We start from the raw sequence: 23914 nt of genomic DNA, 5'->3' as shown, positions 1-23914 counted from the left end.
AATATTTGTTTTTCCAATACATGAGCATGGAACATTTTTCCATTTCTTTGTGTCTTCCTCAATTTCTTTCATGAGTACTTTATAGTTTTCTGAGTATAGATTCTTTGCCTCTTTGGTTAGTTTTATTCCTAGGTATCTTATGGTTTTGGGTGCAACTGTAAATGGGATTGACTCCTTAATTTCTCTTTCTTCTGTCTTGCTGTTGCTGTTTAGAAATGCAACTGATTTCTGTGCATTGATTTTATATCCTGACACTTTACTGAATTCCTGTACAAGTTCTAACAGTTTTGGAGCCCACACCCACTTTTTTAAAGGCTAAATAACCCCAACATGTATTTATATATCATTTTCCTATTATATAAATGATAATTATTTCCATAATTTATATTTTCATATTTTATGTTATTAATACGTATATTCATAGCATCAAAATACATATAAAATTGGAAGTTTAGAAATAGGGGAAAAATCTGCATAATTCTATCATCCTAGTTGGATTCTATGTAATCCTTCCTAAGATGGGTCTTACATAAAAACTTACTTTTTATATTCTAATTAACATTATTTTATTGTTATTATTATTATTTAATGTTAATCTAAAATATTTGCTACTGAAAAATAAGAACAAAGTTAGAGAACTTACATGTCCCAATTTAAAAATTCACTTCAAAGCTACATAATCAACAGTGTGATAGTGGCATAAAGACAAATATATAGACCAATGGAATACATAGATAGCCCAGAAATAAACTCTTACATGCATGATCAGTAGTTTTCAACAAAGATTCTAAGACCAGAGGCACCTGAGTAGCTCAGTTGGGTAAGCCCCCGACTCTTGGTTTTGGCTCAGGTCATGGTCTTGGGATCTTGAGATCTAGCCCGGTGTCAGGCTCCATGCTTTGCTCAGAGTCTGCTTGTCCCACTCCCTTCCCCTTTACCTCCCCCGCACTTGCCCGCATGCTCTGTCTCAAAAATAAAATCTTTTTTTTTTTTTTTAAGATTTTTTAATTTATTTGTCAGAAAGAGAGAGAGGAGCACAAAGCAGACAGAGTGGCAGGCAGAGGTAGAGAAAGAAGCAAGCTCCCCGCTGAGCAAGAAGCCCAACATGGGACTTGATCCCAGGACTCTGGGATCATGGCCTGAGCCGAAGGCAGTGGCTTAACCAGGCGTCCCAAATAAATAAAATCTTAAGAAAAAAAAAAAGATGTTCAGACCATTCAATGGGAGAAAGGATAATCTGGCCAACAAATGAAGCCGGGAAACCTGGATATCCAAATGCAAAATAGTTAATTTGAATTCCTTACACCATTAACAAAAATTAACACAAAATGGATCAAAGACCTAAATGTAAGTACTAAAGCTATAAAATTCTAAGAAGAAAACATAGTAGAAAAGCTTCATGGCATTGGATTTGGCAACTCTTGGATATGACACCAAAACAATGTGCTATGACTATAGAAAGGGCAGCCATTTTTGCTGCACAGAAGGCAAGGGAGTAAGCTTTGTGGATGTAGGGCTGGTGGAAGAGATGGGTGAAGAGTGCTATATTACTTTTTTTTTTAATGGATTTTTTTTTTTTCAATTTGAATCATATGGGATTTTTTAAAATTTTATTTTTTCAGTGTTCCAAGAGCTTACTTAGTACTATAATCTGTGATAATTATCCACTTATGTCAACCAGGATCATGTGACCAATCTTTTTATGAGCTAAAGGAATGGTGGGTAGCAAAGCATTCCACATAGAGGGAATACTCTATCAGAAGCTCTGAGGTAAGAGTGTGCCTGGTGTTAGAAGAACAGCAATGTGACTAGAATGGCTAGAATGAGCTAGGATAATGAAGGAAATGAAGTAGGAGATGAAGACAGGGAGGAACCAGGACAAAATTGGGTAGAGCAAGGGTTCCTGGGGTGCTGATAATATTCTCTTTTTTAACTTACATAGTGGTTACATTGATTCCCTTAAGTCCATATTTAATTTCAATATGAAAATTGAGTACCTACACTTAAAATCTATTCATATTTCAGTATAGATATGTGCCATCTCTAAGGCACTAATTTTTATTTTTAAACAAGATATGTGTATTAAAAACAGAGCTTGAAGAAAATGTATCAACACAGTGAAAAAGCAGCCCACAGAATGAGAGAAAATATCTGCAATCATACACCTGAAAATGGATTAAATACCCAGAATATATTAAAAACTCTTATAAAACAACAAAACCCCAAAAACTCGATTAAAAATATGGTCACAAGACTTGAATACACATTTCTCTGAAGAAGATAACAGATGGCTAATAAGCACATGAAAAGATGCTCAACATATTAGGGAAATGCAAATCAGACCACAAGGAGCTACCACTTCATACCAAATAGGATAGCTATTAGAAAAAAAAAAAAAGAAACCCAAACCAGAAAATAATAAGTGCTGATAAAGATGTAGAGAAATGGAAATCTTGTTCGTTGCTGGTAGGAATGTAAAATATGAAGCCATTGTGGAAAAGATTGTCAGTTCCCCCAAAAATTAAACATGAAATTACTGCATGACCCAGCAATTCCATTTGTGGATGTGTATCAAACAGATATTTGTACAACCGTCTTCATAGCAGCATTATTCTCAAGAGCTGAATGGTGAAAAAAATCCAAATGTCTACTGATGAATGAATGGATAAACAAAATGTGGAATGCACATACAATGGAATATTCTTCAGCCTTAAAAGGGAATAAAATTCTAACATATGCTACACATGGATAAACCATGAAGACATTATGCTATGTGAAGTAAGCCAGACACAAAGGGACAAATATTGTATGATTCTAATTATATGAGGTATCCAGATTAGCCAAATTCAGAGACAGAAAGTAGAACAGTATTTGCCAAGAGTGGAAAGAGGAAGAAATGGGGAGTTATTGTTTTATAGGTAAAGAGATTCAGCTGGGGATGATGAAAAAGTTCTAGATATGAATTGTAGTGATGGTTGCATAACAATGTGAATGTACTTACTGCACAGAATCATACACTTAAAAATGGTTAAAATGGTAAATTTTATGTTATGTATATTTTGCCATAATGAGAAAAAACATTTTGCTAAGTAATAGTTTTTTTTAATTTGACTAGTTCTATAATTAATCCATTGAATTGGAATATCATTACTTATTTCTAAAATGTTGGATATCGAGGTCATTTCTAATTTCTTATCAGTATAAATAATAATAAAATGAAGGCTATATGTCTAAATGCTTTTCCTTTCATGAATAATAGCCTTCAAAAGAACTCCTAGGCCAAAAGTATGCACATTTTTTTTAAAGGTTTTATTTTTATTTATTTAAGTATGCACACTTTTAAGGCTAATGACATGTTACTATATTGCTTTGTAAAACAGTGATCCAATTTTACAATACCACCAACAATGTATAGTGTAATAATTCTGCCACTACCATAACTTGGTCAGTAGTGTTATCATTTAAAAAAAAACTGGATGGTGGGGGGCAACTGGGTGTCTCAGTCAGTTAAGCATTTGACTCCTGTTTTGGGCTTAGGTCATGATCTCAGGGGTCCTGGGATGGAGCATGGCATCGGGCTTCATGCTCAGTGGGGAGTCTGCAGGAGATTCTCTCTCCGTCTCCTTCTATACCTCTCTCAGGTCATGCTGTATCTCAAAATAATAAATAAATAATCTTTTAAAAAAACCCAACAACTGGGTGATGGTGGGGAATGATTTCTTAAGCAAGGTGTGGGTCCATAAAATATTCATTATAGTATTCCACATATTTTTGTATACAGTATTATATCAATTTTGTGTCAATTTATATTTATGCAATAAAATGATATAATAAAGTGGTATTGTACCAACTTTTGCATTAATTTGAAGTTCTCTGATTACTAGCAAGATTGGACTTTTCCTGATATGCTTATTATCTTTGTCTCCTTTTGTGTCAACTGCCTATTCACCTCTATTTTCATAGGTCTATTACAGACTTGGTATTTTTGTTACATATTTTAATAAATTATTTTGACTGTTTAGATATTGACTGCCCTTTGTAAGCTTTGATGTATGTATTTTCTCTGTTTCATTTTATTTTAGTTTTCGTTACTTTTCAACTTATGTAAGTTTTCCATTTTTATACTCATCTTTTCTTTGGAGATTTCTTCTTAAACTGAATTTTAAGAAATTACCATTACTGCTGAGCTGTTACTCAAGCTTCCAATCAGTCATTAATCACAAGCACCGCTACACCTTTGGGGTATAAAAGATGTGTGTATTTTTAATTCTGAAAAATTAAAATGTGACCTTATATTATTAGAATTCATCTTTGTAAGTATATTGCCCGTGACAGAAACGAGTCATTATATATGATGTTTCAACAACATCCCTATGAAGCAGTAAGGGGTAGATATAAATTAGTCATTTTAATAAACAGAGAAATTAAGGTACCCAGAGGTTATATAGAATCTGAATTTTACAAGGAGTTTGTAGAAATATTAGGTCTACAGCCTAAGAATTTTGGATCAATGCTTCTACCATTAGATCATATTTCCAAAACAAAATATACTCTGGGTACTAAATTCAAAATTTTTTATAACTCAATGAGGCTCAAACAGGGGCTTGAGCCAAAAGTTCAAGTTCTACTATTAATGGTGAGTAAGAGTATATACAGATTTTCATTTAGCCCCCCTGTAAATCCCTTGGATGGGAATATATCAAGGACTAATAACAGATGCTGACATTCTTCAAAGCCAATTGGGCGAGGTATAATTAACATGACCCTGGAAGATGACAATTGTTACACAGAAGAAAGGAAAGATATACTCACACAGTATTTAGACAAGTTACCATTTGAGAGTTTGAATTAAGATTCTGACATCAAATAGATAACATGATTTCCTTTCAAATCAATTTTGACTATAGCATTATCAAATGGAATTAGATCTAAAATATTTTGTGAATATGTTTATAGTCACCCATATAGAATGGTAAGGATTACTAGTTTAGAATTATAAAATATTTAAGGTAGAAGTATAAAAATCAATCCAGTCCAGACTTCTCTTTCATTGAGGAAAGTCTGAAAAATAAAGAAATGTATTTGTTACAATTCTCCTTGATCGCAGAACCAGAGATGGACCTAGGTAGGTCTCCTTGCTCTCTCTCCAAACTACCAACTATATTCAAAATTCTGTTCTTTTTCCTCACTTAAATATCTGGCATGATTTTTTCAAAATCTGGTATTTAAAGAAAGCTCATGTTGAAAGAAAAATCTCTTGTTCGAAATTACTTAAAAAGTATGAGAAAGCATTATTACTTGGAATTACCCATATATTACAGTGTTAAGATAAAATTAGGGGCACCTGGGTGGCTCAGTTGGTTAAGCATCTGCCTTTGGCTCAGGTCATGATCCCCAGGTTCTGGCATCAAGCCCTGCATGGGGCTCCCTAATCATCAGAGAGTCTGCTTTTCCCTTTACTCCTCCCTCTCCCCCTGCTCATGCTCTCCCTCTTTATCTCTCTCTCCTTCTCTCGCTCTCTCCCTCAAATAAATAAATAAATAAAATACTTTTTAAAAAAGGATAAACAATTATTTGGGTTCCTTATTGAAAAATGCAGATTTTGGGCACCTGGGTGGCTCAGTCGTTAAGCATCTGCTTTTGACTCAGGTCATGATCCCAGGGTTCTGGGATGGAGTCCCGTCAGGCTCCCTGCTCAGTGGGGAGCCTGCTTCTCCCTCTACCCTACCCCCTGCTTGTAATCTCTCTCTCTCTCTCAAATAAATCAATAAAATCTTAAAAAGAAATGCAGATTTTAGTGGCTGGAAAATTTGTATTTAATTATGGGTGTTGCAGCCTCCTCCTCCATAGTTCATAAAGTGTTTAAACAAACTAAAAATAGAGGTGTACCTCGGAGATATTGCTGGTTTGGTTCCAGGCCACCACAATAAAATGAGTATCATAATAAAGCAAGTCAAACAAATTTTTTGGTTTCCCAGTGCATAGAAAAGTTAGTTATGTTTACACTATACTATTGTTTATTAAGTGTGCAATTTTAGACATAATTAGCATTATGTCTAAAAAACAATGTACACACCTTAATTATAAGATACTTTATTGCTAAAAAATACTAACCATCATTTAAACTTTCAGCAAGTCATAATCACTGATCACAGATAATTATAACAAATATAATAATAATGAAAAGTTTAAAATACTGAGAATTACGAAAATGTGACATAGAGACATAGTGAGCAAATGCTGTTGAAAAAATGGCATCAATAGACTTGCTTGATATAGGAATGCCACAAAACTTCAGTTAAAAAAAAAAAATGCAGGGGTGGGGGCGCCTGGGTGGCTCAGTGGGTGAAGGCCTCTGCCTTTGGCTTGAGTCATAGTCAGTGTTAAGATAAAATTAGGGGCACCTGGGTGCCCAGGTTCCTGGGATGGAGCCCACATTGCACTCCCTGCTCAGCAGGGAGGCTGCTTCCTACTCTCTCTCTGCCTGCCTGTCTGTCTACTTGTGATCACTCTGTCAAATAAATAAATAAAATCTTTAAAAAACAAAAAAATGCAGAGGTAGCCTGACTGGCTCAGAGGAGTGTGTAACTCTAATTTTAAATCTTCGGGTTGTGAATTTGAGTCTCATGTTCGATATAAAGATTACTTAAATGAATGAATAAAAACTTAAAAAGAATGCACTATCTGTGAGGCACAATAAAATGAATCAAAATAAAACGAGGTAAGCCCATATTGCACTTTGCCTGGTAAGCTGGTAGTGACCATAGGATGTGACATTTGGGAAACTCAAAGATGGAAGAATTTTTCCATGTGCTTATTGTACTTTCAGGGGGCAGTGCCATGGGCTGATAAGAGATGCCTTTAGCTGGGGAGTGAGTTAAGCATTATCATTGGAAGTCTTTCCTAAATTCCAATTTTAGAAAAAGTATAGGAAGGGAATTAATAAGTTTCCTTGGAAAAACAGCCAACCTAGATTTTACAATACATGGTTAATAAGGCTGGAAAATGATGGAACAATAGCTATTATAAACAGAGAGACAAATGCCACATTATTTATATCAAACAAACTTCAATGTAATAATCAGATTATTTTTAATACTAAATAATGACATTAGTAAGGAGAATTTGTAGCTCTCCTGTTAAAAGGAAGCATTCAAATTCAAATTCTTAAGATCTGCCAGAATTATTTTTAAAAAAAGAGCTTATTTCATCTAAATTTCTTTTAAAGCAAATAGACTTCCAGGGGCAACTGAGTGGCTCAGTGGGTTAAGCCTCTGCCTGCGGCTCAGGTCATGATCTCAGGGTGGGATCAAGCCCTGAATCGGACTCTCTGCTGGGCAAGGAGCTTGCTTCCTCCCCTCTCTCTCTGCCTGCCTCTCTGTCTACTTGTGATCTCTGCCTGTCAAACAAATAAATAAAATCTTAAAAAATAAACAAACAAAAAAACAAATAGACTTCCAATCACACAAAGCTTTTCCTCTAGAACCTAGATGAAAATGCTATGAATTAAAAGAAAAAAGTATGGGCGCCTGGGTGGCTCAGTGGGTTAAGCCTCTGCCTTCGGCTCAGGTCATGGTCTCAGGGTCCTGGGATCAAGCCCCGCATCGGGCTCTCTGCTCAGCAGGGAGCCTGCTTCCCTTCCTCTCTCTCTCTCTCTCTCTCTCTCTCTCTCTGCCTGCCTCTCTGCCTACTTGTGATCTCTGTCAAATAAATAAATAAAATCTTAAAAAAAAAAAAAAAGTATGGATAAAGAGGCTGGCTCATTCAAATAAATCAATTTGAGAGAATTATAGATTAAGTTGACAGTTTGAGTATTATAAGAAAAATGGAAAGAGTTGAGTTTTTAGAAAAAGTTTTAGAATAACAGTGTAAGAAATTCTGGTGATACAGTTTTTAACAATACAAAGCAGAAACAAAATAGTAGCTTGTAATTCTTACACAGGGCATAAGGTGGTGCTATATTCTACCAATTCAGGTAAATTCAAGTAAAAGGAAAAAGAACTGAAATTATTTGTCATATACAAATTTTACTTATTTTCATTCACAATGTATAAGGAAATGCTGAAAAGAAGCACAAATTAAAAATGGTTAACTTGAAAATTCTACTTATCAAAAGACTTAAATGTATCAGTAAAGTGTTATTTCTTGGAACACTATAGAGAATACAATTTGTTTTGACATACAATTCTATATTATTATTAAAGTTTTAGGTGAGGTAGAATTACTAAGCAGTAGATCTAGCATAGACTTAGATTGCTATCTAACTGACAAGCTGAATCGATCATCATTTTGAAAATATGAGGAATTTAATTATTTGGAGTCTTCAAAAAAATTTAGACAACCACTTCTACTTTAGAATGTTTGTATTTGAATTGTTATATAGACATATATAAAACAAATGTTATATAACATATCATACCCAATATATGCATATGTTATATAACATATGTGTTTTATATAATACACATACACATATTTAAAACATATTCTAGGGGCGCCTGGGGGGCTCAGTGGGAAAGCCTCTGCCTTCGGCTCAGGTCATGATCCCAGGGTCCTGGGATCGAGCCCCGCGTCAGGCTCTCTGCTCGGCAGGGAGCCTGCTTCCTCCTCTCTCTCTCTCTGCCTGCCTCTCTGCCTACTTGTGATCTCTGTCTGGCAAATAAATAAATAAAAATCTTAAAAAAAAAAAAAACATGGTATGAGTGTGGATGTAGGAAGTATTGCATCTCTAGAGTTTACAACTCATGGTTTAGGCTTTCTCTAATTCTAGTCAAGTCTGGCAATCAAAGCTATTCCTCTCTCAAAGAAAAATTCCTAACATTCCTTGCATATTACAAAACCTAAATGAGCAGGATTCAGGATTAAATACAAAATAGTGATAAAGTACCCACACATGATCTATTGAAAGGGTCTTATTTTGCTCCTGTAATTCATGTCCTTTACCAATTGTATGAATTTGTAGTTTAACGTATGATTCATGGATACCCCATTTCAACAATTTTCTAACTTCTGAAAAGACCTTCCTCTGTCCCAATTCCATATTCTTCCACTACACATGAAACTGAGGCACCCAGTGCACCGGGGTGTCTCATTGTGTCTGCCTTTGCCTGAGGTCATGATCCCAGGGTCTTGGGATTGAGCCCTGCATCAGGCTCCCTGCTCCATGGGAAGCCTGCTTCTCCCTCTCCCACTCCTCCTGCTTATGTTCCCTCTCTCAATGTGTCTCTCTCTGTCATATAAATAAATAAAATCTTTTTTAAAAAGAAAGAAATTAAGGTACCCAAACTTGTTTAAATAGATTTTAAGTATTTGAAGAGAAAATTAATTTAACAGTTTTTCTAATAACTTAATCTATCGATCTTAGTTAAAACAAATCACACTTATGCTAAGCAAAATAAGTCAATCAGAGAAAGACAATTATAGGATTTCACTCGTGTTGAATTTAAGAAACAGAGAAGCATAGGGGAAGGAAGGGAAAAATAAAACAAGATGAAATCAGAGAGGGAGACAAAGCTTAACAGACTCTTAATCATAGGAAGCAAACTGAGGATTGTTGGGGCAGGGGCAGGAGTAGGGTTAGGGGGATGGGTAAGAGGGTGACAGACATTAAAGGAGGGCATGGGATATAATAACTAGGTGTTATGTAAGACTGATGAATCAATGAACTCTACCTCGGAAGCTAATAATACATTATATGTTAGCTGAATTTAAATTAAAAAGTAAATTTTAAAAATTTTAACTGAAAAAATAAATCACACAGTAACTATATTTATAATGAGTACTTCTCAGAAAATACTTATAAAATTCATGAAATTTACTTTAAAATTTCAAAGTAAAATGCAAACAACTGAATCCCGCTAAATAGAAGAATCTTTAAAATTCACAGATTAAAAGAAAGTCATTTTAGCTCATCTAAGAAATATCAGATAGTAAACAATAGTGGGAAGTATTAACAACAGAAATTGGATATAAAAAGTCAGCTAAGGGGCATGTGTGTAGTTCAGTCAGTTAAGCGTCTGCTTCGGGCTCAGGGAGTGATCCCAGGATCCTGGGATTCAGCCCCACATTAGGTTCCCTGCTTAGTGGGGAGCCTGCTTTCCCTCTCCCATTACCCCTGCCTGTGCTCTCTCTCTGTCAAATAAACACATAAAATCTTAAAAAAAAAAAAATTAAAAGCTGGGTAAATAATATGAAGACTATGAAATATTTCCAAAACACATTAAATCTTAAATGAAAGCCACAGAATTTAAAAGTTGACAGTATGCTATTTTCTTCTTCTTCTTTTTTTTTTTTTAAAGATTTTATTTATTTATTTAAGAGAGCACAAATCAGGGACAGAGACAGAGGGAGAGGGAGAAGCAGAATCCCCAATGAGCAGGGAGCCTGACTCAGAGTGTGACCCCAGCACCCTGAGATCATGACTTGAGCTGAAGACAGACGCTTAACCGACTGAGACATCTAGGTGCCCCTGCCATCTGCTTTTAATCATTAATTTTTCCAGTATCTTTTACTTAATTTCTCCTTGTCATCAGCATCACTCCTTTCTCTTGATGTCTTAGATGCAAAATATAAGTTGCCTTTTGTTACACAATCACTATGGCCTATAGACTAACTATGGCGTTATCTGTTAGATTTGTTCCTTCCTTATTTTTTTCAGGTACTAACTTAAGCCTACCTGTCTCTATCAGCCTTTCAGATAGTCTCCCTAAATTGAGGTTTCCATACATAACCTACAACAGTAACATAAGTTCTCTTTCTTTCTTTCTTTTTTTTAAAGATTTAATTTACTTATTTGAGAGAGAGAGTAAGCGGGAAAGAGTGCACATGAGCAGGGACAGAGGGAAAAGGAGAAGCAGACTCTCCTGCTAAGCAGAGACCCTGACCTTGGGCTTGATCCCAGGATCCCAGGATCATGACCTGAGTCAAAGGCAGATGGTTAACCTACTGAGCCACGCAGGTGCTCCAGCAGCTTGAGTTCTTAAACTATACTTTTATCATGTCATTCCTATATAAATACCTACAGTCATATCTTAGTTCTATAATATTAGTAATAGTATTATCTAAGTGATTACTATGTTCCTGGCACCATGCTAAATGCTTAATACATGTGAGATTATTTAAATCTTTCAAAAATACACTAAATATAATTATTCTCAATTTATAGATAAGGATACTGAGACTCAGAAGAGCTGCTGACTAACTTAACAAGTGACAAAGCTAAAATTCAAGCATAGGCCTGTCTCTATTCAAAGCCTTTAATCAGTATCTAAACCAGAGCATGTCACAGTGTTACCACTCAATAAATATTTGTTAAATAAATGAGTGAATAAATGAAATACTATGCTGTACTACCTTGGTATAATATTAATAGACAAGTAAATTTTTCATTTTTTAATATAATACCCATTTTTTACACTAAGCAAAAAATGCTGGAGCACCTGGGCACCTGAATGAATGGCATATATTTCCTTCTTAATGAATATTTGAGTTGGGCTACATTAAGAAATTGTATTAGTTAAAACAAAAAGAAATTATATTGGTAAGAGCATGACACTGAGAAAAAGTCTTATTATAGTTTTAATATAATCCATATTAATATTTCTCTATATTGGTTAAAATTATTTATAGTTTTGAATTAGGTAAACCACAATCACTTAACTAAGTTAATTTTATGAGCATTTAATTTAGTTAAAAATACAGGAAGCTTCCATTGGTAGAATATAATATTGCTGGAGCACTAAATATTGTGTGTGAACATGTTGGACATGCACACCAAATTGCTTAGGGTGTAGAGATTCCTAAACAGTCTGGACAAAATTCCTTGGAGATAATGTTTTAAAATTTTAATATAGAACAAATGTCACTCTCTAGCAATTTAAAGATATAAGGGACTTCAGAGTTCAATAACAAATACAGAGTTGTTATTTGAAACAAAAATGTAGCCCTTGAGAACAATCAGTTCAGTTTTCTAACAGCAGTTATAGTATGTGGTCATAACCATTTTTCCCCCTTTTACAGAGGTCTCTAGGTACACATTTTTAATGTATCCTAGCAGTTTCCAGTTAATGTTTTATATTTCTGTAGCTATTATTTTCTGTTGAAAGAAAACTAGTAAAGGTTGAGTCTAAAAAGGGAAAACAAAGAAAGAAGATCAATATTAACACTCGACAAATATTGACTTAGCAAAGTGACTTTGTTGTCTTTCTCTCACAGGAATTGATATTGAATGAATGATTTATTTATAAGACATACCTATGGAAAATATTTGTTAAGCAAAATTTAAAAATTGCTTGGCAAAGTAGATATATATAGTTTTATAAATATATATATATATAGCTACATATATAAGTTATATATATAGCTTAATATACTTTGCTTGGCAAAGTATATATATATATATAAAATCAATTCTTCAAAAACTTGAAAAGTCACCTCTTTCAAACTAAATACCTTTTAATAATATTCTTTTTTTTTTTTTTTTTAAAGATTTATTTATTTATTTGACAGAGAGAAATCACAAGTAGTCAGAGAGGCAGGCAGAGAGAGAGAGAGAGAGAGGAGGAAGCAGGCTGCCTGCTGAGCAGAGAGCCCGATGCGGGACTCGATCCCAGGACCCTGAGATCATGACCTGAGCCGAAGGCAGCGGCTTAACCCACTGAGCCACCCAGGCGCCCCTTTAATAATATTCTTATTCATCATTTTTACTTTAAAATTACTAAAACTGGCCTATAGGTAGAAATGCTGTAATCCACAGAAAAATCTCAGAAAATTACTTCACAAACTTCACTGGTTCTCTGTAGACATCGAATAATTATATATACACTTATTGTCAATATTTTTTTCAGAAAAATTCTTACCTATTAATTTATTAAGATACTATACCTTTGGGGCACCTGGGTGGCTTAGTTGGCTGGGTGACTTCGGCTCAGGTCATGAGCTCAGGCTCCTGGGATCCAACCCCACGTCATAGAGTTCCCTGCTCAGCAGGCAGTCTGTTGTCCCTCTGCCTCTCTCCACCACTCATGCTCTCTCTCAAATAAATAAATAAAATCTTAAAATGTAAATAAATAATATAAAATATAATACCTTTATTGAGTTTGGCTCAGTTAACTTTGAATTTCGGTTACTATTAGCACCCATGATAATTGTGAAGGAAACAGATGTTTTGAACTTTCTAGTTGTTGCCATTAAAGAACTCCTGGTATCACCTGTAACAAGTAATAGTCTCACATCATGAAAAGTTATCAATACTAAGTCTATTTCTAAATACAGTGTAGTATAAAAGACATGTCTATTAATTTCTTTCTCTTCGCTCTTCCTATTGAAATAAAGTCAGACATCTCATATTTATCTGTCTTTAATGGTCCCTAATATATGGGCTACTAATAAGATTCTATATTTCAGTATGTCACTCTTTACCCTGAAATTTTAGTTTTAACAAAATATAATAAGCATAGCCAAGCTAAGTTCTACAATAAAATTTTTACTTCAATAGATTTTTACAGCTGAGAGTCTAAAAACAGTACCTAACAAAAGCTGGCTTGTCATTTGTTTTATCACTGATAAGCTTAGAAGAAAAATTTATCTGAATATGACTCTTCATTCTTGACCAAGAAATCCTTAGTGTCAAAAGTAAATACCTTTATTTGAGAATGTTTCCTGATCAGTTTTTCTTATGATTCTGGGTGATGGTTTTGGTACTGGTGATGGGTCCCTTTCAGGGGATCCTTCAGTGTGGCTTCCAAACTGCTGACGCTTCAGTTTACTGTCAACCTCCAGTTTTTCTACAGTAGTTTTGAGACATTGCTCAATGGTTGTCATGTATAATTTACAAAACTATAGGAAATAAAAAAGTAGTCCAGTGGGTGAGACATTCAATCATACATTTGGGAGGAGGCAAATGCACATTAGTAGGCAAGAGATAGACTGATAGATGGTATATATTTCCTATTGAACTAGGTTAGTCATTTTATTTTCCTGAAATCAGATTGACCACCCCCAAGTGACCTAGTGAAATGCAGCCATGATTCAATGAGAAGGTCATACTCTGAGTGAAAATAAAATGTTACACAAAGAGAGGTGATTTATTATTTTTTTATAAGACATGTATAGACTTGAGTTTGTTCTAAATAATTTTTATGATTCTTCCACCCCAAAAAAGGTATATTCCTGAGGATAGTCTCTATGTTTTATGAGTATATGCAAGTATTTTACCTTGATTGTTCCTAATATAGTCATCAGATTACAATACTCTTCAGATTAAATTTCAAGTGTAACTTGTACACAACATATTAAAATGTCATTGCCAATATTAAAAAGATATTCTCCTTTAAAAATTCTTCTTCTATACAGTATACAAATTTACATTAACATGATCTTATGTACCTTGATATAATCGAATTTGCCATCAGCATTTACATCTGCCAAACTTATTATGGCATTTACTTCTTCACGAGACATCTTCTCACCTCTCTGAAAAAAAAAAGATTTATTTTTTTTTTAATTTTTTATTTTTTTATAAACATATATTTTTATCCCCAGGGGTACAGGTCTGTGAATCGCCTGGTTTACACACTTCACAGCACTCACCAAAGCACAAAGCCTCCCCAATGTCCATAACCCCACCCCCCTTCTCCCAAAACAAGATTTATTTTAAAGAAACATGACAATCACTTTATTATGAGGGGGAAAGGGCAGAGTGGAAATTCATTTTAATTTTTTCTAGAAGTCAGCTTGACTATATGGTTTCATTATAAATCTCAGAATGAGTATTATGTTGAGCAAGAATGAAACAATAAAATAAAATTTCACAATTTTACTGAATTCTGTACAAGTATGAACTTCAGTTTGCTAAATTTCAACAATATATATCATCAAACCAGTAATAATATTATCACTGAATTTAGAGTAATGATGATTTCTCACGGTATACCAAGAATCAGAATGGATTCCCAATCCCATTTATATTTTGCTTCTTTTTTATTTATCACATATGAATCTATTCCCAAATTACAAAACATTCTGGGCAGCAAATAATTGTAAGGGAACATAAGGGATTGCAACATGGGTTCTATTTTATACTTTATGTTTTATTTACAGAGCACCTTTCATCCAGAAGGATCCTTAAGTACTTTATAAACAACATATATGTGATTCATTTCACCTGCTAATGAAATAATTATTTTTAATGTGGCCTTGGTAGCCAAAACTACATTCCAAATAGTTTTGCCAGCAATGCATATTACAAAACTATTTCACAAATCTTACCTTTGTTAGAAGTTTATAAAGGTCAGTGTGTAAAATAGAGCCATCGTCATTTACATCTAATTGCTTAAATGATTTTAGTAGTTCTGATTTTGAAGTAGGTTTCTCCTTCCTTAAAATTATGCAAAAATCATCAAAATTCAGTTTGGCAGTTTGAGGAGTCCAATACTTATTAATGGTCTTTTGGGATGGATTTCTTCCTGCATGCTGTAGAGCTGTCCAAAAAAGCAAGTGTTATTTGTTATAGTAACATTTGGGTTTGTTATCTGAATTATTTTTTCTTTCCATCATTATTTTATATTATAATATTATACAAAAGTACACACATACCTTTGGGGTTCATAATCTAGTGATTATCAATGTATGCCTGACTTTCAAAAATGAAAAAATATATATGTTACCAGCTACAGATTCTTGATCTATTAATACCAGAATTAAATATTTTTCTGTTCTGACAGTTGGTTCTCAACCTATATGGTTTAACTGATAACATGATTTACTTTGTAAAAGTGCCTGGAAAAAAAAGATTAAAAATAATCATCCATTTAATTGTTTTGAGGATCTAAGAATAACCACAAAAAGCATTAATTATTACTTTTCTGGCCCAACAAATACTTTAGTGAAATAAGGAAATCATTAATTTGAGGAAATTATTGTCAATAAGGCATGATATCTAAAATGTTCATCATTGCTAGATACTAGGGTTTCAAGAATATTAATCATATCACAGATGTCAAATACATGCACAAAATTTAGCTATTTGCAGTTATAGCCTTGCTAAAACTCAAGAATCTCAACATACTTTGAGAGAAGTCTATTACGGAGATGCAGTGATTGAATTACTCTTTTCTTAACCAGAATCTTTAAAAATACTCCTATAACCAGTTATTCATGAGATGTTATTGTTTTAAAAGGCATGCCCTTATATCAATGTGAGGTAATAAATCACAATGTGAGAAAGGCTTTGTATTTGTGTATATCCTACACACTGAAATATAATGGTTCTAAACAATTATATTTTGTACAGTTTAAAAGAAGTAAACTGGCAATTAGTACATAAACAAATCTCTACATATTAAGACTTAATACTATCTAAAATGAACCAGTGATAAGATTCCTAAGCACTATAGATGGAATTAATAAAATTAAAGGTAAAACAGTCCTGAATTTTGTTACCAACAAATACTAGAAAGCCTTATATTGGGGATTTCTAACTATCTTAGGTGAGATTTCACAAGATCTGGGCACCGTCAATCAACACTAAAAAATGATCATACGGATAGCCCACAATATAATGAATAAGGACTAATATATATAAAATAATTTTTAAAAATACCCCCAAGGAAAAAAAATACCCTCAAGGAAATAGAAATTAGAGCAGAGTGATAAATACGGATATTTGTGAGTCCATTATATTGAACATTCACTGTGTAGAAGCATAATACAGGGTGGGCTGTTTTTTTTTTTTTAAGAGATTCAAACTTTTTGGTTGCTAAAATTTCTAATCTAAATAGGAAGTCCACACCTGAAGTGTATAATTGCTACCTGTGGTCATGATTTAAGGTTAGTAACATATTAGAAGTCCACAGACTAAGAGAAACGTTCCCATCCTCCAGCTTATGACAATGCAGCATACCTAGATAACTAAAACTTTGGTAGAGAAAAGGAAACATGACAATCACCTAAAGGCAACAGAATTTGCACCTAGGAAGGCTTTGTGAAAATTTGTAGCAGTGGAGAAAATGTAATTTTTTTTAACTTCCAAAGGCTTATTTTGGATGTAGACAAAGGCCCTGATTACATGCTGCCCTAGGAATGAAAAAAAGATAAATATTTGCCTAGCATAAAAATGAACAATTCCATAATTCATTTATTAAGATAATCAGGGAAAAGGTACATGTGTTTTAGGATTCCATCCCCAGCCAACCTCCACCCTTTAAAAGGTAAGAAAACAAGTAGGACCTAGATGAAGTTGTGATTTGAGGTGAAAAGTCCATGTGTCTGGCCAGCTTGGTGAGTGGAGCATACAACTCTTGATCTGGGGTCATGAGTTCAAGCCCCAAATGAGGGGTGGAGAGAAAGGAAGAAAGAAAGAAAGAAAGAAAGGAAGGAAGGAGGAAGGAAGGAGGAAGGAAAAAGGAAGGAAGGAAGGGAGGGGAAAGGAAAAAGAAAGAGGGGTGCCTGGGTGGTTCAGTCAGTTAAGCGTCTGATCAGCTCAGGCCATGATGTCATGGGCTGTGGAATGGAGCCCCTTGTCGGCTCTGCACTCAGTGGGGAGTAGGCTCAAAGATTCTGTCCTTCTGCGCCCCCCCCCCCCGTGCTCTCTGTCTCTCTCTCTCTCTTTTTAAAATAAATAATCTTTTTTTTTTTTTTAAGATTTTATTTATTTATTTGTCATAGAGAGAGAAGCAAGAGCAAGCACAGGCAGAGTGGCAGGCAGAGACAGAGGGAGAAGCAGGCTCCCCGCCAAGCAAGGAGTCGGATGTGGGACTCGATCCCAGGACGCTGGGATCATGACCTGAGCCGAAGGCAGCCGCTTAACCAACTGAGCCACCCAGGCGTCCCTTAAAATAAATAATCTTAAAAAAAAAAAAAAAAGAAAATGCTATTTTTTATACAGCTTTGAGACAATGGGTATGTAACTTTCCTACAAGTAGCAGGTCAGCATACACTTGATGCTGTCTTTAATAACAAAATGGCTTTTGGGGGCACCTGGATGACTCAGTCAGTTAAGCTCCAAGTCTTGATTTTGGCTCAGGTCACGATCTCAGGGTTGTAAGATCAAGCCCCACAGTGGGTTCTGCAGTAGGCATGGAGCCTGTTTAAGATTCTCTCTCCCTCTGTCCCTCCCCCTCTGTAAAAAAAACAAAACAAAAACGGGTTTTTAATGTACTACTAATTACAAAACTTTCTCAGAATAAAATTAATTATGCCTAAACATGTACTCAGTAAGCAGTCATTCTCATATCTAAGAAATAGGTATAACTTAGTAATTACTAATGTAACTAAATTTCTAATTTTGGAATTAGTTGGAGTCCGTTATTATGTCTAATAACAGTAAAAACATGTAACTGTAAATGCTTTAAAGGTTTACATGAAAATACTGATCTTTTGCCAGGGTTTACTTTAAGCTTTAACATGAATCCATAATACCTGTTATTATTTATAAGTTGGGAAAAAAAAGGAAATCTAAAACTTTGAAAATGGTACTGTCCTGTCCAACCTTGAAATGGAATGTCAAAGCACATGTTATAGGCATAAATGGCAGAAAGATATAGATGAAAGATAGAGTAGTAAGAAAGATATCACTGATTTACCCTACTTTTTAAAAATCTAGATTATCTGAACTCAATCATTATTATGTTACAAAGAGAATTTCACCATAAAACCGAAAGTGTATATAAACTGAAGAAACACTGAATTATCCCGATAATTCTCTAAAACTGATAGCACCTTAGTAATACTCATATACTCACCTAGTAATATATATTCTATATTACTCACATAGTATATATAGATTCACAAACTAAACGTCATAATAATGAAAGACAGGTTAAACTTTTAAATAGGAGATTCACGACCTCACACTACTTTCATAAGAATAAAGAAAAAAACTAAAATTGTAGTTTATAATAAAAAATGTAAATTTAATCTTTTCAATTTTCGTATTTCAAATACAGATTTCCTCAAATAGAGATCTTACTGCATACAAACCTAAGACATTATTGCAAAAATATGTCAGAATTTTTCTTTAAGGAAACCCCAACTTCTAAAGTTGGCAAAATAACTCAGTTTCTGTATTCATGAAGTTATTAGCTGTGATGAAACTGACATGGGTATTCACATATATATAGATTGATATCTACATATATGTGAATATATGTGAATATATAATCACTTATAATCATTCAACCTGTTTTTATATATTCTTGACATTTTCCCAGTGTAGCTCAAATTCAGGCTAGTGATTCAGATGCCACATGCTTTAAATTCTATTATTATAGACTCTTAAAAATCTTATATATATAGAATCTTATATAAATCTTAAGGTACCAAATAAGAATTTTAAAAAATATATTTTAAGCAAGTAATTGATGGATGCTTTAAAAATACTAATCTAGTTTATATAAACATTGAATGTTTTATTTTGAAGCTACTAGAATATATAAATATATAAAATGGTATAATAGCATAATATAGTTCCATTCCTCAAGCTTCCCTAAGAAACTGGGATGATCCAACAAAGTAATTCTTACTCCTGTCTTTCTGATCTATTAACTTTCAACAAATAAGGAAAAATATGTAAATTTTAAAGAAAAATTTACCCAAGTAAAGTTGTTCTTTCGAAATAATGTTTTCTAAGCTGCTTTTAAAAACAGTTAAGTAGGCAGCTCTACAATTCATATAAAATAGCTCTTCTTCGGTTAGTGGAAATTTCTTTGTTCGAGGACTCTCTGAAAGCGCTGACTTCTGACTGGAGAAAGCTGCATCTCTTCCTGGACTGATGGCCATTCTATTAGAAAATAATTTTATATTTTAGTCAATGTTAATCCCCTAAAATGCAAATGTCACCTTGCCTTTCAAATGGGGGGAAGAGGAATCAATGCATTAAAGTTTTTGTATGTGGGGGGAAAAAGACAACTATAATATGTATCTGGTTGTATTATTATATGCTAAATTAGAATAAGCTTTTGGCAGTACATAAATATATATAAATATACATGTACATTTAGAAATAAACTATATATGAGATGTAACATATACATATGTGTGTGTGTGTATATATATATATATATGAGAAGCCAAAAGGATAAAGCCAAAGCAAAGCTGTAATATAAAAACAAAATAAGTATTGTCAAATAAATAAAATCTCAAAAAAACCCACCAAAAACAAAATAAGTATCATAGAGCAAAGGAAAAGCACACAACAATACTCTTAGAGGACAGTATATTGGGGCACCAGGGTGGCTCAGTTGGTTAGTGGTCTCCTGCTGCTCAGGTCTTGATCCCAGAGTCCTGGGATAGAGTCCCACATCAGCCTCCCTGCTCAGTGGGGGAGTCGGCTTCTCCCTCTGACCTTCCCCCCACTTGTGCTCACTCTATCTCTCATACTCTCTCTCTCTCTCAAATAAATAAAATCTTTTAAAAAAGGACAGGAAGTTAAGTTTTCGTAAGGTTGTCAAGAGGATTAAATATGGTAATACATGTGAAGAATACAGAACAGTGCCTTGCACATAATAAATGCTAAATAAACTCTGAAAGAGTGAAACTCCACAATAATGAGACTTTGGATGTAATGTGATCAGCAGTTGGCATCCATCCCCTCAGCAAGAGCAAAAGGTCACTTCACCAACAACTCAGTAATGCAGGCCAACCTTTTGAATGACTGAATTTTTTTTTTTATCCCATTTACATCATTATTGTGAGATTTTACTGCATTCCTTACTAATAATGTTGTGGGGTTATATAGCACCTCGGCTCATAAGCCTTAAAGAATTACCATACATCTTAATTTATCCTTATTACAGCGGTTAGGTACTTTTAGACCCTTTTACAGATAAGGAAATTGAGGGACAGAGATGTCACCCAGCTAGCAGCAACAAGAGGCAGTACATTTTGATAACAGTTTCTTCTTTATTAATGGGAATGAAGGCTTCTTGTACCACAGTTACTCTGAGGCACTAAATTGTGCTGGTGGTCTAACCGATTCCGACATCATTTTACCCAGCTTTGACTTCTAAAAATACATTCCAACCTAATAAATTGAATATTTCAAGTTCAACAATAAGACGACACAGGTAGGGTCCCCTTCAGGACTCATTGGATTCTTACTCAGGAGGCCTAAATCACTTGCACCTTCTTGAATTATATAGGTCTTTTACACTTGGGAAAGAAAGATAATAATCGCTTATCATGGATGAAGTACCCTATTTATAATACACAGACTGCCTGCCTGACACTTCCATATTACACCAGATTTAGAAGGACCCCATAGGGATGCGGTGTCACAGTCTGGTTACTGCAAATTGATACCACTATAATTAGGCATCAGTTTTAAACACATATGCGTGCACGCATCTCCTCACGAATCTGGGGGAGGGGCGTGCGGAAACGGTTCTGAGAAGGAAAGAAGAATGAACGTTCATTTCGCAGCAAGCCATTTTTAAATTTAAGGGTTTTTTTTAAAAAAAAATTTTTTTTTTTTTTTTGCGGGGGGGGGGGTCGTCCTCGAATACGCTTTCCAAATAAGGTGACTCCCTCACGTGGAAATCCCACAGCAGAAATGTTCCACCATTCTATTCTTTTCCCTTGTTGTGACGAGAGACTAAACGGAAGCTTCAACACATCGATCACCGCACCCCTCCGGCTTGGAAACCGCCTTCACGGAAAACTCCAGCCCGAGACCAAGACGGGGGCCTAGACAGCCCAGCGCAGCAAACGGCTCCGTAAATAACCCGCCACACGACAGCAAGAAAAATAAACTTGTTTTTAACAAGCGCCTCAGGCCGCTCTGAAGGGCCGAGTGAAAACAGAGCCGCCCAGTCCCCGGCCCTGCGCGGTGGAATCCGTTCTTAGACGACCTCAGGCAAGCTCTCTCTGTCCTGGGGTTTCTCTAGGACACGGCTGCCGTTTTATATACACTTGAGGTGCACACGGACCCGGCGCTGGTGTGACAGAGAAGTAAAAGAAGCAGGTGAGAGAAAAGGAAGCCGGACAGCGAGCGAGGCAGGGCACGGCGCAGAGACAGAGACAGCGAGCTGTTTGCTACCTAACTGCAGCTCGCACGCGAGGAGGCGCCGCCAATTCTCTCCGCGGATTTCTGATCCTCTCACCGCTGCCCCACCGACCTCGGTCTTTCCTTTAATTACCATGGCAACTGCGCCCCCCCCACCGGAAATAAGATTCAGAGCACCTCCCCAAACAGTCCGGGTAGAAATCTAGGAAGGTGAATCAGGAGAGGACAGAGTCGGCTGTGCCGCTCGTCTGTCGGGGTCTGGAATGACCAGAGCGGAGAGAGGGTCCTGGGGTGCACTGGCAAGGGAAAATGAAGTCCTAGGTCCTTAATTAGACTCTTCTCCCCTTTCCCCCATACACTCGGATCTCTTGGAGGGGGGAGCGTGTTTCCAGCGGGCCACCTTGCGTGTGACACTGTGTCTGGCGGCCGCAGGCCCGCGCTTTTCAGACTCCCGCGTTTCCCTACGAAGGGTTTCTGCTTTAGGAAGAAGGGGGCTCGGTTCCTTTAAACTCGCGGTGGTGCTTTCCTGAGTGTCGAAATGCCGTAGGTATCCGCCCTCCCCACCTCATTGCTGTTTGTTGGGTCCCTTTGTGAACAAGAAGAGTAGATACTATGTTGTCCTTAAAAATAAAAAGCCTGTTCTTTTACTAGCAAAATGGGTTTACTAGGGAATAACAAAGAATTGAAATGGTAGGTAAAGTCCAACAAAGGCGAGGAGTTATTTTACGGAGAAGAAGGAAGAAGTTGGGAGGGGTCATTTTGACCCAAAGTATGTGGGAGGGCAGTCAATTCAGGTTCAAGTTGAAGGTTTCTCCTTGCCCGAGTGCTCTGTATTTTGTAGGAGGTGCAGTGCACGTCTTTCCGTATTGCAACTTGTAGTTAAGGGTTCTTCCCTGTGGAAACTCTTCTGTTGGGGTGTGTCATTGACAGTTCTTGCTATAATTGACGTTCACTGGTATGAGATCCCTTTTTAGCCTCCCCTTCTATCCTCCCTACCCCACATTCTCTTTTTTTTTTTTTTTAAGATTATTTATTTATTTGACAGACAGAGATCACAAGTAGGCAGAGAGGCAGGCAGAGCGGGGGGGGGGGGGAAGCAGGCTCCGTGCTGAGCAGAGAGCCCGATGTGGGACTCGATCCCAGGACCCTGGAACCATGACCTGAGCCGAAGGCAGAGGCTTAACCCACTGAGCCACCCAGGCGCCCCCTCCCTACTCTACTTTAACGAGGCTTCCCCTTTATTATTTCTCACATTTCCTCCCTTTGGTCAAGATCTTTCTCCGAAAGCATTGCTGATTAAGGGTCAGGTTCTTCTTAATTCAGTGACCTCTTGTCTTTTAGTGCCAGGAAGGATCTCTCCTGGGTGTTATGTCCCACTTTGGAGGGAAATTGTACAAATTGGAAACCTATTAAGGTCAAATTTGAGTAACCAGGGGTAGCAGGGAGAACTCTCAAGGCATTTTCCCCTCTATGGTCCATATTATCAAGACTGTAAGCTTTGGAAATGGTCTTACTGAGTATATCGTTTTTACAAAGATTTGACAGGCAGCAAGTACACAATGGAAAGTAACATCCCAATTACAAATTGTGTGATGGTTCTAAATCAGGATCCTAGATCTGAAAGTAGCCAACTTAAAATATTGGCACTTATTCCAACTTGGGGAAGAAAATTAACCCCTGCTGAAGCAAACCCAAGTCGTGTATGCATGCCTCCTTGAAGTCCCTATTTTAAGCGGTCATGAAAGCCGAATGATGATTACTGCAAGAGCACACTGAAAGAATTATCTTGTGCATTTGAGAAGATACAGTGTAGGTATAAACTGTTGGGTCCTTAATCAAAGGAACAAGACTGATACAAAGCGAAGGTCAAGCAAAGCTTTATTTCCACACCAAGCATCTCAAATCAAACTGACC

General features: G+C 35.8%; 2 protein-coding genes across 4 annotated transcripts in view; one reads left to right on the top strand and one right to left on the bottom strand.

Moving 5' to 3' along the window:
* Positions 1-22322, bottom strand: part of EFCAB7 (EF-hand calcium binding domain 7) — a 51606-nt gene extending 29284 nt beyond the window's left edge. The window contains exons 1-6 of one of the 3 annotated variants that reach the window (XM_082687845.1): positions 22034-22322; positions 19590-19777; positions 15268-15479; positions 14386-14472; positions 13641-13836; positions 13087-13208 (exon numbers count right to left, since the gene is read on the bottom strand). In XM_082687845.1, the coding sequence (XP_082543971.1) occupies positions 13087-13208; positions 13641-13836; positions 14386-14472; positions 15268-15479; positions 19590-19776 (804 nt within the window). In that variant the 5' untranslated portion in view covers position 19777; positions 22034-22322. The remainder of the gene's footprint in view (positions 1-13086; positions 13209-13640; positions 13837-14385; positions 14473-15267; positions 15480-19589; positions 19778-22033) is intronic. The other 2 variants (XM_082687844.1, XM_082687846.1) reach the window with 2 other exon arrangements.
* Positions 22323-22401: 79 nt separating this feature from the next.
* Positions 22402-23914, top strand: part of ITGB3BP (integrin subunit beta 3 binding protein) — a 67313-nt gene continuing 65800 nt past the window's right edge. The window contains exon 1 of the mRNA XM_082687872.1: positions 22402-22543. Coding sequence (XP_082543998.1) covers positions 22539-22543 — 5 coding nt within the window. The 5' untranslated portion in view covers positions 22402-22538. The remainder of the gene's footprint in view (positions 22544-23914) is intronic.

The sequence above is a fragment of the Mustela nivalis genome (genome assembly GCF_964662115.1).
Source record: "Mustela nivalis genome assembly, chromosome: 10".
Lineage (NCBI taxonomy): Eukaryota > Metazoa > Chordata > Mammalia > Carnivora > Mustelidae > Mustela > Mustela nivalis.
The sequence above is the reverse complement of the archived record's forward strand: the minus strand, read 5'-3'. Positions and strand labels throughout refer to the sequence as shown.